Genomic DNA, 18,206 nt, shown 5'->3' on the forward strand with positions numbered 1-18,206 from the left:
CTATTTTGTAAAACACCTTATTTCTTTACGAAGGGTTTGTTAATAAAGGCAAGTTAGATTACAACCCGTTATTATAACTAAGATATAACAGGAAACTTAGACTTCATAATAAACATTACAAGCCTATTTCAATCAGTTAAATATAAATATCTTGCTTGAGGGTACACTCGGGGCACACTATTCTATCTGATTTCTTTTCCTCTTGTTTTGTTGAATTTTTTATAGTTTATATCGGAAATATTTATTTCAATGTTGTTACTGTTCTTGAAATATTTTATTTTTCCTTTTTATTTCCTTTCTTCACTCAGCTATTTTCCCTGTTGGGGCCCCTGTGCTTATAGCATCCTGCTTTTCCAACTAAGGTTGTAGCTTAGCAAGTAATACTACTACTACTACTACTACTACTACTACTACTACTACTAATAATAATAATAATAATAATAATAATAATAATAGTAAAAACATTTCATGGGTAGCAAGCCTTAATTTTCTCAAAAGTCAATACACGAAGCAACGTCTAATGTTAAAGACATATCGTTAACAACAAATGTAAAATCAAGATTTAGGACTCATTCTACAAAGTGGAAAATAAAACACTAATTCTTTAATGCCAATATGAATCAGATTAAGGTCACACCCAAACAGTCCCTTGATGTAGACTTTGATCTCACGTAATTATAAGTTGCAAAGCTTAAGCATTCGTAGCGATGACTTCCCTTATTTGATCAATTGAAAGATTCTCCAAGGGTGACTGTCATATACTGCACGTTCCACAACCAGGACAACTGTCGCTAAAACGAAGCCAACGATCATGATGAAGAAGGCTGCCTGGAAAGAATGATTGCGATGAAGTTAAGCTGGAAAGGAATTATTATGAAGGAGAATGCTTCCTGGAAAGGGTCATACTTAAGAATCTGCCAAGAAAGAATGGTTGCGATAAAGTTAAGCTGGAAAGAAGGACTTACTATAATGGAGAATGCTTCCTGGAAAGGGTCGTACTTAGGAATCTGCTGGAAAGAATGATTACGATAAACTTAAGCTGGAAAGAAGGAATTACTATGATGGAGAATGCTTCCTGGAAAGGGTCATACTTAAGAATCTGCCTAGAAAGAATGGTTGCGATAAAGTTAAGCTGGAAAGAATGAATTATTATGATGTAGAATGCTTCCTGGAAAGGGTCATAATTAGGAATCTGCCTGAAAAGAGTGATTGCGATAAAGTTAAGCTGGAAAGGGGGAATTATTATAATGGAGAAGGCTTCCTGGATAGGGTCATACTTAAGAATCTGCCTGGAAATATTGATTAAGCTGAAGGGGGAAGGGCCGAGGTACAAGAATGTTTTCTTGCGATGGAAGTAGATATTGTTTTCTCAAGTAATGGGATTTATAAGGAATTGCTTTATACAATAAGATCTCATTTTTTACTCAGGATATTTACGTGTTTCATTTATCGTTACAAGTACAAGAACGCTTGGATAAATGAAATGAAAATAAGAACAGAGATAATTAATGAAGATAAATTACAACTTTTAAACCAAGTGAATGAAAATAAGAATAAACATTTAAAATGGCACACACATAAAACCGGTTCTACTCCTAAACAGTATTGGGAAACTTCTTGAAGACATGGTTTTCAAGATCTTTTAGGATTAGGGCACTAACCGTTACACCAAGTAATCAACATTGCTGGCAAATTGAAATCACTTTATGATCGTTTGCAGCCAATATAAATACCTGTTCATAAAATGTTTGCAGGTCAGAACACGTGCTCGTAAGGTAGTGCTCTCTTCCTTTTATACACTGTATAAGTTTACTGGATGTTTATTCACCTGCTTATTTACTAAAAGAATTAATTTGTTTTACTGAAAACCCCCATTTATTTACTTTTAACTATAGCCTCTTATCTGTGCTCTGTTCACTTATTTTCTTCTCACTGACATCATGTTTTTGGACAAACGTTTCTTGTCATCTCCAGTGACAAAGTATGGCCATCCATGGTAACCTCAGTAACATTACTAGCTAAAGGGGCATTCAGTAGAGCGCAGACCACCACCGCGGCAGCCTATTTCTCGACCTTGACCTTGACCTTCTTAACATGTATTAATTGGCGTGGATTTTCATACACTCAAATATGAACCAAGTTTGAAGTCTATGACAACGATGTCCAAACTTATGGCCGATTACGTGAATTGGACATTTAGCTTGACCGTCACCTTGACCTTCCAAAACTGAATCATTTCCAGCTTTATACATAACAGTTAATCCCTGCAAGTTTCATTATCTACGATTAAAACTGTATCCAGGAAGCTGTTCACAAACAAACACACACACACACACAAACAAACCGGGGCGAAAACATAACCTCCTTACACCTTCGTTGGCGGAGGTAATGACAATGATCACACAAACCTCCCTAAAATGAAAGTCTACAAAAGCACAGTCTTCTTACCTGAAGGTGCTTCAGAGTGATGGCATAGGCACGCGATGACGCTACACTATCAGGAGTTCTCTGGGATACCTTTCTGACTTCTTCTTCCTTCCATTTGGAAATGAGACCTCCTTCAACCATCCTCATCATCCTGCGGTTCAAGGTGCTCGTTTCACTGATATGCTCAGAGGTTATTTAAGGATGGTGATAAACTGCAAGTAACACACCCATTTAAAGGTTTTAAAGGCCGCTCATGAATGGCAGGGGCAAGGGACAGTGACATCGCCCTATCAAGCAGGACAATGCCCTAGACTCCTAGAGACTGACCATATGCACATATGATCAGCACCCATGCCCCTAGGACCAAGGAGGGCCAGGCAATGACTGCTGATGACTCAACAGATAGTCTTATAGGCTCCCCCCAAACCTCCATCCTTAGCTCACTAGGATGGTGAGGTTGCAGCGACCAAAGAAACTAACGAGTTGAACGAAACTCGAACCCCACTCTGGCGTTCACCAGGCAAGGACGTTACCACATCGGCCACCACAACCCTAATTAAAGTGTGCCACTAGTACACAAAAAGTTGGCTGAGGAGGTGTCTTCTGTTTGAATTAGTGAAGTCGGTTTAGATGTATGTAAATGTATGAGCTGCTTTAGCTCTGAGAAACGGACATGACGGATTTGATGTGGATTTAGCCTCAGATTCAATTCAGAACAGAGCAGTAATGAAAGTGAACTACTTATAAATGTTGCTCTTTTTAATGGAAACTGTTTAAAATGCTTTCAAACAACAACAGAAAATGCGGTCGTATTCAAAGATATAACATAATAAGGGAAAATAAGACTGAGAGCCCCTCTTGCAATAATAAAACTCTGAAATGTGATTTGTATTGATGCAAAGTACGTGATTGAGGAGAGAGAGAGAGAGAGAGAGAGAGAGAGAGAGAGAGAGAGAGAGAGAGAGAGAGAGAGAGAGAGAGAGCTGTAGGGTTAGTAACCAGATGTAAAGAAGGTGGGTGTATTGTATGGTATAAGTTGTATGCACACCATGAGCAGTCGTAATCACTGGAACCATTAAGAACTTTAATTCTAACCATTTTTTTTTCAGTTCATCAAAGGCCTAGAAAAACAACGAAGTATTTTAACATTCATTAATCTTGAGATATTCACTAAAACGATTAAGGTTTTTAACTCTCTTGGTTTAGAGTTCTCTTGCTTGAGGGTACATTCAGGCACATTATTCTGTTTCCTTATTTCCTTTCCTCACTGGGCTATTTTCCTTGTTGGAGCCCTTGGGCTTATAGTATCCTGCTTTTCCAACTAGGGTTGTAGATTAGCTGCTACTACTACTACTACTACTACTACTAATACTAATACTAATAATAATAATAATAATAATAATAATAATAATGATACAGGTGACGAATGTAACCTATCTCTGTTCGTGTTATTATTATTATTATTATTATTATTATTATTATTATTATTAATAATAATAATAATAATAATAATAATATTTCTTGCAAAGCTACAACCCTAGTTGGAAAAGCAGGATGCTATAAGCCCAAGGGCCCCAACAGGGTCACCATCTTTTTTTACTTTGATAAAATGAGACTTGGTTGGTTAGTTGAACCACCTTACACTCGATCGAAGACTTCTTTGTAGGGAGCTCCAATGGGGACTGGAACAGCAATACTATGAGGGAAGAAATCATCTCGGCCGATGTGGAATTTGCTTCTGCCAAGCTTCATCGAGAGTAACTCGCACACCACTTTCATCCCAATGAGCAGAAAGTCACTTTCCAGTACCTGGAAAGAAGCAGAAAGTTAGAAGAAAGAAAGTCACTTTCCAGTACCTGGAAAGAAGCAGAAAGTCACTTTCCAGTACCTGGAAAGGAGTAGGAAGTCACTTTCTAGTACCTGGAAAGGAGCAGAAAGTTATTTTCCAGTACCTGGAAAGGAGCAAAAAGTCACTTTCCAGTACCCGGAAAGGAGCAGAAAGTTATTTTCCAGTACCTTGAAAGAGCAAAAAGTCACTTTCCAGTACCTGGAAAGGAGCAGAAAGTCACTTTCCAGTAAATGGAAAGGAGCAAAAAGTCATTTTCCAGTACCTGGAAAGGAACAGAAATTCACTTTCCAGTACTTGGAAAGGAGCAGAAAGTCACTTTCCAGTACCTGGAAAGAAATGTGGTGTTCCAATAACAAATTACATTCAACTCCATCTATAACTTTGGGTAAACTTAAATTCTCGATACTGAGGTGTATTATTTAGTCTTCTAAAAGCTAGAGTGAATTTGAGTTTTGCCCAGTTTGAGACATACCTTCAGGTCTTCTAAAATACTTTACTTAACTTTTACTTTAAGTGCTATTTTTTCTGGTCCTATAGAACAGAGAATACTAGTTTAGCTAATAATAATAATAATAATAATAATAATAATAATAATAATAATAATAATAATAATAATAATAATAATAATACTATTGAAGTCGTACATAATATTTTTATGGGAGAAACCTAAAGGTAATCACCTTGCAAAACAAACTTCAACCGATTACATTTCAGGTAACTCAGAGCGAATACTGGAATGGAGTTTAAAATCTTCTACAGTCTGGAATGTATCGTAAACTCTGTTGAAACCTACACTAGAATCTAAGTGCTTCTATGGGTTGGAATGTAGCGTAACGTCTCATGAAACCAAGAATTAATCTCTAAGTCATCTGTACCCTGTGATGAATTCATTGCAGTTTACAGCTTAGAGCGGGATATAGTCTTTTAAACAATACAGTGGGATCCAAAGTCTATAAAAGTTTTAAAGGTCGTTCATGAATAGCAGAGGCAAGGGACCGTATTAGTGCCCTGGAGACTGACCATATATACATATGATCAGCGCCCAAGATCCGTCTCCACCCAAGGTAGGACCAGGGAGGGTCAGGCAATGGCTGCTGACTTAACAGGTAGACCTATAGGCTTCCCCAAACCGCCAATCCTTAGCTCACAAGGATGGTGAGGTCTCAGACCTTACAATAAATTATCGAATCTGAACAGGACTCGATCTCCCGTCCGACAGAACGCCAGGCAGGGACATTTCCAATAGGCCACCACAACCCCAAATCATAAATTTAGTAATCAAAAGTCTTTAAAGTTCTGTAATGAATTAAAATGATTTTACACTGGATAGTGGTGTAAAATTCTCTGAAATCTGTATTGAAATTTGAAGTCTGGGATAAATTCATTATCCTCCAGTAGGGAAGGTGGTGGAAAGTCTTAAAATAATCCATGATGAATTCAGTCATATTAAGGCTGGGATGAATTATATAGTTTTCTGACACCTACAATGAATTCAGTCTTCTAATGCGTACAATGAATTTAAGGTGACAATGAGGCTTAGCAACTCTTGCACCAGACATTTTAAGTTTCTCAAATTCAGTCTTTCTTTACTATTGCTATGCTTCACTTGTGGGAACGTAAATTATGCAGCGTTATATGCCTCTAATTTTTCCTTCTCTTTCCTGCCAGGAGATCTGCTGGACTGGGGTTCGAGTCCCACTTAAGCTCGATAGTTTCTAGTAGTGTTTGCAACTTTACCATTCTTGTGAACTAAGGATGGTGGATTTTTGGGGAACCTATGGGTCTACCTGCTGAGTCATCAGAATCCATTGCCTGGCCCTCCATAGTCCTAGCTTCGGTGGAGTGGAGGCTTGGGGGCTGATCATATGTATATATGGTCAGTCTCTAGGGTATTGTGACGGGCCGAGAGAGCCAGATCAGAGGGCGGGGTGTTCGGGTCACTCCGGGGTCACCAATGTGATGGGCCGAGAGTTGCTTTCATCCTGCCTTCTTAGTCACAGCCTCTCTCGGCCCGTCACAGTATTGTTATTGTCTTTTGCCTCTGCAATGCATGAGCACCTTTAAACAAGGCCCTGACATCTAGATGAATGAGCTTCACAATTTAGTCTGCTTTGAGCAAGAGATGAAGTTCCTGAAGAACCGACTTCAATCCCGTGGCAAAAAAGGAATGGTAATCTTCATTGTGGCGTTGCAGTAATTTGACGGATCATAATCGTTCTCTACAAACAGTACTATTATTGAGCAGTAATTACCCAAATCTGATTATCTAATATTAAACGTTTAAAATTCATTCAAAACCAAACTCCTATTCACCTTCTTCATCCCGGTGACGTTATCGTTGACAAAGCTTCGTCCTCTGTCTCCGTGGTCGAATAAATCCCAGGTTGTTTTGAGGATACCATCTGATGCTTCCTGATAATGGATAATTGCTAATGGTTCTAGAGGACATATATATATATATATATATATATATATATATATATATATATATATATATGAGAAAATATCAGAGCGATCATAAAAATACATAAACAACAAATTAACAAAAGTATATATCCAGAAACTAATAATGTCATTAGTACTGAAATAGTCAAAAAAAAAAAAAGAAAAAAAGAAAACATGTCAGAGAAAGTGGTTTTTGTAGTCAGAAGTAAAAGAGGTACTGTATAGGCAACATGATATATTGCATGCACCTTATGAGCTTTACAGTATCTGGGTATAAATTAATGAGCCTCCCTATCAACAAATCTTCAAGTTATTTTAGATAACCATATCTAAATGGGGACTTACCTTGAAAAGGAACTCGATGTTGGTTCCTGCCTTGACACCGAGTGTAAATCCTTCCTTGACAGCTTTTGGCAGGTCCAAGAGAGACTCGATTGGGGATTCGAACAAGGGCTGTGCCAAAACTGCTGTCAACATTCCCGAATATGAGGCTGGAAGAAGGAAGGCACTTTACTGTACTGAGAGATTCTTGATAATTTTACCACAGAAATAGGGAAAGCAATTCTTGAAGAGCAAACGAAATAAAATCAGCTTGAAAGTTAAGCAACTAGTGGAATTGGAAGGGATAAAGGAGCTAGACAGGAAAGCAATTAAGAACACAAAAGAATGGAATAATCAGAAGTTGGAAAACTGACAAACTGGAAAATAGGAAAAAAATCACTTGTAAGTATGAATAGAATGAATTCAGAAGTTCCGACATGCGCAAAGTAAGTAGTCCGTCGCTTTGAAGTCATGAAAAAATAGCTAAATTATAAGTGAACAAAAAATTCTTGGAAACTATGAAGAACACTTTGGAATTCTGATAAATGATGAAATTATAAGTTACAGATTAGCAACCCTTAGGTGTAAGGGAAAATTTGTTACCTGAGAAAGTGAGGCAGGAAACGGACCAAAATACAAGTATGACTTTCGTCCATCCGTGTTTGGCGGGCATGTCGTTGCCTTGTGCCACCAGACTGCGAAATAGGTTGAAGGTGTTCCACTGCAAAGTCCACCTGGAGTTCTCCTTCAGAAGAAAATCCGATATCTTTAACTGGATAGAAACTACAACTCCCATAGTCAGGACGGAGAGTGTTATGCAGATCCATACCTGTTAGGAATATTGATGTTGTTGGCATTTTTATTTATATTTATTATTATTATTACTAGCTAAGCTACAGCCCTAGTTGGAAAAGCAGGGTGTCATAAGCCCAAAAGAGAAAATAGGCCAGCGAGGATAGGAAATAAGGGAAAAGATAAAATAGTGTTCCTGAGTGCCAGAGTGTACCCTCAAGCATGAGAACTCTACCCCAAGACAGTGGAAGACCATAGTACAGAGGCTATGGCACCAGTCACGACTAGAGAACAATGGTTTGATTTTGGAGTGTCCTTCAAGAAGAGCTGCTAACTATAGCTAGGTTCTCTTCTACTCTTACCAAGGGAGAGCAGTCTCTGAACAATTATCGTGCAGTAGTTAACCCCTTGAGTGAAGAAGAACTGTTGGGTTAGCATACATTCTTCTGGAGCAAGCTAAAGGAAAGAACTTGCAAAATAAGCCTACAATGAAGGAAATATGAATGCAAAGAAATAAGTAAAAATAGACAATTCTTTAGCTTATAGATTTACATCTGTTTTGGGGTCACTGTATTACAGTATTATCTATGTTGCCAGAAACTATAATTTAGAAAAGCTGTAATACTACTTCAAAAGCACTATGCACCCTTCTCTACAGTAAATATCCCTGGTTTGTATGTCAGTTAATTACTGTTCATACTCATAGACTTATTCTATAGAACTGTCAATAAGATTTTCCTTATATTTCTTGTCCTCATTGTCCTGTTTCTCCGTTCCAGGAGAATGCTTCCATATTTGAATAATAATAAAAATAATAATAATAATAATAATAATAATAATAATAATAATAATAATAATAATAATAATTTCCATAGACTTATTCTATCGAACTGTCAATAAAATATTAACTAAATATCTTATTCTCTTTGTCCTGTTTCTCCGCTGAAGGAGAACGTTTAAATATTTGAAAGATAACAATAATAACAATAATAATAATTTCCAGTACTAACAAAAACTCGAGGAATTAATAGTCTCCTCAATCATTACCTGAGGGCTGAAAGGAGACAATATCGCCAGGGCCCTATTCCTTTGTCTAGGAGCGCGGGAAAATATGGCGATCACAGACCGGTAGTAGGAATACGTAAAATCCACGACCGCCACTCGGTCCCCTGATCGAATAAGAAACCACAAAATCAGGAAACAAACATAAAAAATAAAATGGAAACAAAAGGAGGTGAAATAATGTTATGCAAATGAGGTGAGTTAGTTCATGCTAATCTGAGTTCCCAAAGGTGACATAACCTCAGGTTGTTTTTTTTTTTTTTTGGTTCTTGTATAACGATGAATTGGGACGTTGATGGAGACGTCAAAATTGGATTAGCGGATATAAGGATGAAACTAAATCTCAAAATGGGTAATTTGCTTTATTACGGACTTAACTGGATCTCTCTCTCTCTCTCTCTCTCTCTCTCTCTCTCTCTCTCTCTCTCTCTATATATATATATATATGATTATATGTATGAAGTATACATACATACATATGTATATATATATATATATATATATATACACACAGACATATATACACACACGCACACACACGCATATATATATAGTGTTTATATATATATATATATATATATATATATATATATATATATATATATATATATATGTGTGTGTGTGTGTGTGTGTGTGTGAAGCTCTCTCTCTATATACACACAGACACATATATGTATATATACACATTTTAGTCTATCTAGATAACAAACTGGAAGCAAAGTATCTTACTCGTAACTGAGATGAAGCAGACTGCAAAATCAGCCTCCCTACGGGCCACCATGCCAATCATTCCAGTTATAGTTCCGTTAGGCAGTGGGTTCCCCCACTGGCCGTCTGCAGGTCGCATGACTCTGTATCTGTTGGGAAGGGAAAGAAGAAGACGTTTTCACTCGGATTTCAAGTTTATTCTGGATGAGATGTTTTCATTCGAAATGGATTTTCTTATTTGGAGTGAGACTTTCAGTTTAAAGGTTTAAAGGCCATCATGAATAGCAGAAACAAGGGACAGTGACATTACCCTATCAAGCAGGACAATGCACTATAGTCCATTTCTTTTATCGAGGCAGATTTGCACAGACTCGCAGCGGTGCCCTATTAGCTCGGAAAATTTTCCTGATCGCTGATTGGTTAGAATTATCTCGTCCAACCAATCAGCGACCAGGAAACTTTTCCGATAAACGGGCACCGCTGCGAGTCGGTGCAAATCTGCATCGCTAAAAGAAATTGACTATAGTGACTGACTATATATACATATGATCAGCGCCCAAGCCCCCTCTCCACCCAAGATAAGACCAAGGAGGGCCAGACAATGGCGGCTGATGACTCAGCAGATAGTCCTATTGAGCACCATCAAAACCTCCAAATCCTTAGCTCACAAGGATAGTGATATTGCAGCGACCAAAGGAGCTAATGAGTTTGAGCGGGACGATCACCAGTCAGGGACGTTTTGTTTTATCTTAGTTTTTCTCTATTTTACTAGATTTTATCAATAATTAGATTTTCTTGACTGGAATGAAACTTGGTTGGACTTATCTATTTCTTTACTGGAATTCTGTACTTTACTAGATTTTATCAAAACTTAATTTTCTTAGTTGGACTTATTCTTTCTTTTGTCTTAAATTTCGCCATTTCACTAAATTTTATCAACAATACAAATCTTATGGTGCACAATTCTGCCTTTTTAAAAACAAAATTGGAACTTATCGCTTAAACCTAAGGCTTTTTTTGTATTTACTATTCACTCTAACTTATATTTTTTTTATTCTAGAAACCAGACTTTCTCTCCATTAAACTATTTTACACGACCTTCAAATTATGTCACACTCTGTGAGTCCTGAGCTTCACTCACGTTTAAAACTTTCACCAAGACAGAATTTTTTTCTCGTTCTTTTTTTTTTTTTAGCATTTTTAAGTGTTTTATTTATAGAAATCTGCCGATTTGAATTAAGTCTTTTACTGTCGCCGTAAGTGTCGAGGCTTGAAACTTTTACCTTGGACTTGAGACTTTCTTTTGACACCTACATAAGGAGACTTAAGTCTGTGTCATTTAGCTTTATATAACTTTTTACAGTTTCTTTTCTCCTTTCGTGCAAAGGCCGATGGGACGGGTAATCAAAAGAAAGTAGACGTACCTCTCGTCATAGGGAAATATATAGAAGTCTGGGAATACAGAGTAAAGGGGGAGAGTTCTATACATTGTATTTGAAATATCTGTTTTGATGTTGTTACTGTTTTCAAAATAATTTATTTTAATTGTTAATTATTTCTCATACTGTTTATCTATTTCATCTCCTCACTGGGCTATTTTCCCTGTTGGAGCCATTGGGCTTGTAGCATCTTGCTTTCCCAGCTAGGGTTGTACCTTAGCTAATAATAATAATAATAATAATAATAATAATAATAATAATAATAATAATAATAATAATAATGGGATAATTCCTTGATAGTGTAGCTTGAGGTATTTTGATTATGGGATTTTAAAACCTTCGATCATGTTAAGAATGTATAAAACTGAATAAAATTTTGTCTTCTCTCAATTCAGTCGCGAATATTTAAAAAAAGTTAATATATCATTAAATTGCCGTTTTAGTTCATCGTTGTCAAATACGATAGAATAGAAATATATCAGTGACGTTTTTATCTTGAGGAGAGAGAGAGAGAGAGAGAGAGGAGAGAGAGAGAGAGAGAGAGAGAGAGAGAGAGAGAGAGAGAGAGAGAGAATTATAAATTTAATTCTACAGAAATAAGGAAAAATAATACAATCGAACTCATAAGAAATGGAGAGAGAGAGAGAGAGAGAGAGAGTAGAGAGAGAGAGAGAGAGTGAGAGAGAGAGAGAGAGAGAGAGAGAGAGAGAGAGAGAGAATTAATTTAATTCTACAGAAATAAGTAAAAATAATACAATTGAACTCATAAGAAATGGAGAGGAGAGAGAGAGAGAGAGAGAGAGGAGAGAGAGAGAGAGAGAGAGAGAGAGAGAGAGAGAGAGAGAGAGAGAGAGAAATTATAAATTTAATTCTACAGAAATAAGGAAAAATAATACAATTGAACTCATAAGAAATGGAGAGAGGAGAGAGAGAGAGAGAGAGAGAGAGAGAGAGAGAGAGAGAGAGAGAGAGAGAGAGAGAGAGAGAGAGAGAGAGAGAGAGAGAGAGAGAATAATGTATTGAATTCTACAGAAATAAGGAAAAATAAAATAAAATTACACTTATAAGAGAGAGAGAGAGAGAGAGAGAGAGAGAGAGAGAGAGAGAGAGAGAGAGAGAGAGAGAGAGAGAGAGAGAGAGAGAATTATAAATTTAATTCTTCAGAAATAAGGAAAAATAAAATAAAATTACACTCATAAGAAATGGAGAGAGAGAGAGAGAGAGAGAGAGAGAGAGAGAGAGAGAGAGAGAGAGAGAGAGGAGAGAGAGAGAGAGAGAGAGAGAGAGAGGAGAGAATTTAATTCTACAGAAATAAGGAAAAATGTAAGTCAAATTACACTTATAACAAATAATGAGAGAGAGAGAGAGAGGAGAGAGAGAGAGAGAGAGAGAGAGAGAGAGAGAGAGAGATTATAAATTTAATTCTACGGAAATAAGGAAAAAAATTCAATCATAACAAATCCAATAATTACTTACGTGAAATTAAGAGTTCTGCCGAGTGTATTTACCAATTCCAGATCGACCCCCGAAAGGGGTCGCACGCTCCCGTCGGGGTCAGCGCCCCCCAGAGCGCAGAAACCGAAATTGTCGTTGGCAGCCACCGTCAGTTTCCGTCCTTCCATATCGGAATATTGCCCCAGGTATTCGTCTCTTCTTGAATTCAAATCTCGTCTTTGGCCTGTTTTTGTTCGTGGGTTTAGTTTGTGGCGTTTTTCGAAGCTGTGGATGGAAACTATAGTCAATTCTTTTAAGCGAAGCAGATTTGCACCGACTCGCAGGGGTGCCTTTTTAGCTCGGAAAAGTTTCCTGATCGCTGAATGGTTGGACACGATAATTCTAACCAATCAGATAGCAGGAAACTTTTCCGAGCTAATAGGGCACCCCTGCGAGTCAGTGCAAATGCGCCTCATTAAAAAAAAAAATGAGTATAGGGAATAAAGGACCTTGCCTGGTATATTGCCAGACTGGGGTTCAATTCCCGCTCAGACTTGTTAGTTCCTTTGGTCGCTGCAACCTCACCATCCTTGTGAGCTAAGGATGGAGGGGGGGGGGGGCCTATAGGTCTATCTGCTGAGTCATCAGCAGCCATTGCCTGGTCCTCCTTGGTCCTAGCTTGGGTGGAGAGGTGGGTTTGGGCGCTGATCATATGTAATATGGTCAGTCTCTAGGGCATTGTCCTGCTTGATAGGGCAATGTCGCTCTACCTTGCCACTGCCATTCATGAAAGGCCTTTAAACCTTTAAAGGTCGCTCAAGAATGGCAGAGGCAAAGGACAATGGCCTAGAGACTGACCATATATACATATGATCAAGCGATCTTTCCATCCAAGTTAGGACCAGGGAGGATCAGGTATTAGCTGCTGATGACTAAGCAGATAGACCTATAAGCTCCCCCAAACTTCCTATTCCTAGCTCACATGGATGGTGAGACTGCAGACACAATAAGAAACTATCGAGCTACAGCGGGACTCGAACTCCAGTCCGGCAAATCGCCAGGCAGGGACGTTTCCAATAGGCCACCGTCTGTATTTGTCTGAGAATGAGAGGAAGAGGTCACTCTTGAGGCAAATATTTATTTGAAATCTTGTCTTTTTTTTTTACATTTATCTTTGCTTTTAATTTTCTTCATATCATTATGTGATACATTCTTAATATGATTACTGTATTTATATATTACAATTTTTTTTATGGCACACATTGTTCACACAATGGGGTGCGTGTGGAAAGGAATTGAAACCAAATTTAAATGAGTGAGAGATTTGAGTGAAAACTTTTTTGTCTTCATATAAAACCTTTCACCACTGAGATAGAAAATATAATTTTTTCCGAAAAAAAAATCCTTGATTGCTTTCTTAAAAAAAAAAATAATAATATTTAGGCGATTTTTGGGTCCAAGTTATTTTCATATTTACAAGAAAAAAAAAATCGGTGAAAAAGACAAATAACATAATGGAATAGCTGCAGAATTTTTGTAAGTCATGTAAAGAACATGAGTATAGCAATATTCCGCATATACTGTACATCTTATACCGGATGATAACCATGATACTGTATATACAAGCATATATAATTATTGGAAATTATCTAATAACCTTAATGATTTAGTGTCTTTGGTTATAACACAATTACTTTAATATTATGACATATATATACATACACACAAATATATATACCGTATATACACACACATATATATACATATATATATATATACATATATATATATATATATATATAAAATACATACACACACATATATATATACATATATATATTTCAGTTGTTTCTAGTCCACTGTAGAACAAAGCTCTCAGACGTGTCCTTATTCTTTCTGAGGTTTGGGAATTTTCATCATCACGGTGGCCAGTGCGGATTGGTGATGGTGGGAGATTTCTATTCGATTGCCTATAGCAAACCAACTTAATATGGGTAGCCCTGACTAGTACAGCCTTGCTGATCATGGCGATACACAAACCATTTCACCACTTTAAGGTATACCCACTTATATTACAGTCAACAGACATGAAAGATTACCTTATGACTCGTCGACTCTCAGCCCTTGTATAAAACACGTCCATACTTCCTAAGAAACCTTTAGCAACTAGCACGATGTGAGTCCCTTCTTGCAGGGTTCTCTCGAGGGTCATCATTACTTCTTGAGCTTCTTTGGTGTTTAAGATCAGCAGCCACGTGACGTAATCATTTTTGAGACCTTTAGGAGTTTCCTTTAGGGGAAAGAGATGTGAATGATATTCAGAGTCGTGCTTTTAGGATATTTATTAATAATGCATATGTATTAATTCTTTGAGTCGTACTTTTAGGGTATTTATTAGTAATGCATATGTATTAATTCTTTGAGTCGTGCTTCTAGGGAGGGGAGAGAGGGAGTAATCACACCCTGGTCAGAGGGGGGTACGTGTACGTGCATATCTAATTCTAAAGATTTAGCCGTCATTTTTGACGGGTTGCGTACACTAGTATATAATATTTCTAACCTTTCCAAGGATCTGAAGTATATTTCGAGGCGAACAAAGAAGAAAGAACACCGTTGGAGCATCAATGGAAAATAATGGGTTTATTGTGCTATTGTGATGGTACAGTGTCATTCCTTTTAACCAGTGGCCACTAAGCACATGAGCCAGTTCATCCACAAAGTCTGAAAATCAAAACTTTTTTTTTTTAATATACGAATAATAAATTATTAAGTAAAAATATTTTCAGTTTTAGAGAATTATTAGTACTTTTAATTTTCATCATATGTAAATGCGTTATTATTATTATTATTATTATTATTATTATTATTATTATTATTATTATTATTATTATTATTACTACTACTTGCTAAGCTACAACCCTAGTTGGAAAAGCAGGATGCTATAAGCCCCGGGGATCCAACAGGGAAAATAACCCAGTGAGGAAAGGAAACAAGGAAAAATAAAATAATAACATTAAAATAAATATTTCCTATATAAACTATGAAAAACTATTATTGTTATTACTATTATTATTATTATTATTATTATTATTATTATTATCCTTATTATTAATATCTATTAGTAAATGTTCAAAGTGATATTTACCGGACATTAAATTGCCATAGAATAGAAATAAATCTATTGTAAAAAGCGTCAGGTTAATGGTAAGAGAATCATATCAAAATATGAACAGATAATTAAGGTAGTAACAAAATAGCTAGTTAAAACAAATTGAACAGAAGAATCCTCGTAAAGACTCACAGTTACCTTCCGATTCTAAGTCGTACAGTAAGTTCAAACGAAGATTCTCTTTATCGTGGAAGGATTCCAATACGCTCAGTACATCGTTTGTGGTCAGGCTCCTGGGGAAAAGAATTTAATATACACTAGTGTACGCGACCCGTCAAAAATGTTGACTGAATATCTAGATAGATATGCACAGATTCAACCCTTCCCCCTTTCCAAACTACAACACGAAGGTTTTGGCAATTTGTGGGGGATTGTGGTTTCCGAGTGTACCTCTCGGGGTATTCCCTGTCACCAGCGTATGACTACTCACCTCCACCATACCCGAGGGACGGGGAGAGACCGAGCGTGACCGGATATATATATATATATATATATATATATATATATATATATATATATACTGCATATTATATATTATATATATACTGTATATTATATATATATATTGTATATTATATATTATATATATATATATACTGTATATCATATATTATATTATATATAAATATATATATATATATATATATATATATATATATATATATATATATATATATATATATATATATATATATATATACAGACATTTGCTCTTTATTATAAATGGAAGATAATCAAGTTTATTCCATCAAACAGAAACAAACATATATACGCAATCCACTGTTTTTATCAACAGATTAATACTGAGATACCTGAACGTCCCAAAACTGGTTTACCTTATCCGGGATTCCAAATACGTGATCTTACTGGTGAGATCATGAACCTCGCATTAATGAAAGTAAGAATGTCAAAAATGAATTCGTGACTATTGATACCCAGATCAATTATCTTTGGAGGGTTTAAATGTGAAGAATTTATAACACTCGCATATATATATATATATATATATATATATATATATATATACTATATATGTATATGTACACACACATATAAATATATATATATATATTATATATATACATATGGATATGTATATATACATATATATATATATATATATATATATATATATATATATATATATATATATATATATATATACAGTATATATATACATATCCATATGTATATACATTTATATGTGTGTATACATATACATATACAATATATATATATATATATATATATATATATATATATATATATACAGAGAGAGAGAGAGAGAGAGAGAGAGAGAGAGAGAGAGAGAGAGAGAGAGAGAGAGAGAGAGAGAGAGAGAGAGGCTGTAACCTTACCTGACTTTTCCCTGAGCTTCAACTGTAGGTGCCACTCGCTGACGATGGAAACTGATAGCCTCAGAGTCACACAGCAAAATCAAAGGGGCCAAGACTGCGAATAGAAATTAGATGATGGTTTAGTCTTCCCTTCAACAGTTGATTTAATTTGTTTTCTTTATGTTATTGATACAAAATTATTATTAAAGATATTAGAAATACAGTGCGGTATATGATAAGATTTGCATTGTTCAAAAATTTTCTTCTGGTATATTGAGAAACCTAAAAAAAAAAGTCCCGGTTTGATCCTTTTATATACCCCTATAGGTGACTTTGAATTTTTTTAAAAACTTTAATTAATCTACTTACATTAAGGTTATATAATTGTATGCAATGTATATATCTCCACCACACGTAAAAACCCTTAGAGGAAAAAACAGAAAATCCAAAACACTAAATTACAGATAAACCTTCTGTGCAACATCAGCAACAGATTCCTTCATTAGCAGCTTTTACACACACTGAACCCTCGCATCTATCGTCTTACATGTTCCATCACACTTCCATAACATTACAGCCCTTCCATGACGTCACGCCTAACAAACACTTTCTTAGTTATCCTCTAAACTTCGTGGAAACTCTTTTTCAAGTATGGCACCCTTAATTCTCTTTGTCATCAGTACCTATAATGCCGTTTCAGATTCAAACTCTGTTTCCATTGGGCCAATACGGAGTAGTTATTACTCTCACTCATTCCTTTTCGTATCTTTCTTTTAATTAAACTTCACAACTATCGGTAACATCTTACTTGCTATTCCATCCTCAGGCATCTTTTCAGACTTTTTTTTTTCTTTACTGTTTGCATGATTATCATATCTTTTTGTTCATGGTCCAATGCATCCTTTTATTTCTCAGCGTACAGCCGAATTCAATAGAGAGCGTTCCATGACTTATGAACTTACCAGTACATACCCACCGTCATTACCAACTTTGCATAAGTTACTCAACGTCCCTTGTTCTTTTTTCCGTAAATACGTCATTCTACCTCTAGTTTATCTGTTCATAAATATTTTCTATCTTGGATCTATACAGTAAATAGATGGATTTTAATTAGATAAAAAAGGCCAGAATGTAGATATAGAAGCAATCAAGAGTGATAAGAATGGTGGTGAGAATAGTATATCGTGAAAAAGGTGAATAAACATTGGTGTTGACTTAAAATA

At 36.0% G+C, this 18,206-nt stretch overlaps 1 protein-coding gene across 1 annotated transcript; it reads right to left on the minus strand.

Moving 5' to 3' along the window:
* Positions 1-514: 514 nt before the first annotated feature.
* Positions 515-17,813, minus strand: LOC137656398 (glutamate receptor ionotropic, delta-2-like). The gene is made up of 14 exons (XM_068390575.1): positions 17,792-17,813; positions 17,005-17,098; positions 15,785-15,879; positions 15,038-15,198; positions 14,577-14,767; positions 12,520-12,762; positions 9,626-9,753; positions 8,882-9,003; positions 7,646-7,871; positions 7,067-7,212; positions 6,590-6,688; positions 4,070-4,236; positions 2,449-2,578; positions 515-828 (listed from the first exon to the last, which is right to left on the minus strand). Exons 1-14 carry the CDS (start codon positions 17,811-17,813, stop codon positions 718-720), a joined length of 1,935 nt encoding a protein of 644 aa, XP_068246676.1. The 3' UTR covers positions 515-717.
* Between the last annotated feature and the right edge of the window lie 393 nt (positions 17,814-18,206).

Source organism: Palaemon carinicauda, chromosome 17, assembly GCF_036898095.1.
Source record: "Palaemon carinicauda isolate YSFRI2023 chromosome 17, ASM3689809v2, whole genome shotgun sequence".
NCBI lineage: Eukaryota > Metazoa > Arthropoda > Malacostraca > Decapoda > Palaemonidae > Palaemon > Palaemon carinicauda.

What these genes read in the sequence shown, in the direction of transcription:
- LOC137656398 (XM_068390575.1), bottom strand. Translation starts at nt 17,813, where the DNA reads ATGCCTGAGGATGGAATAGCAA. An exon ending in TACTTCAGATCCTTGGAAAG is followed by an intron (nt 14,768 to 15,037) that starts GTTAGAAATATT and finishes TTTCCCCTAAAG; the next exon opens with GAAACTCCTAAAGGTCTCAA. An exon ending in AAAGAAGTCTTCGATCGAGT is followed by an intron (nt 2,579 to 4,069) that starts GTAAGGTGGTTC and finishes CTTGAACCGCAG; the next exon opens with GATGATGAGGATGGTTGAAG.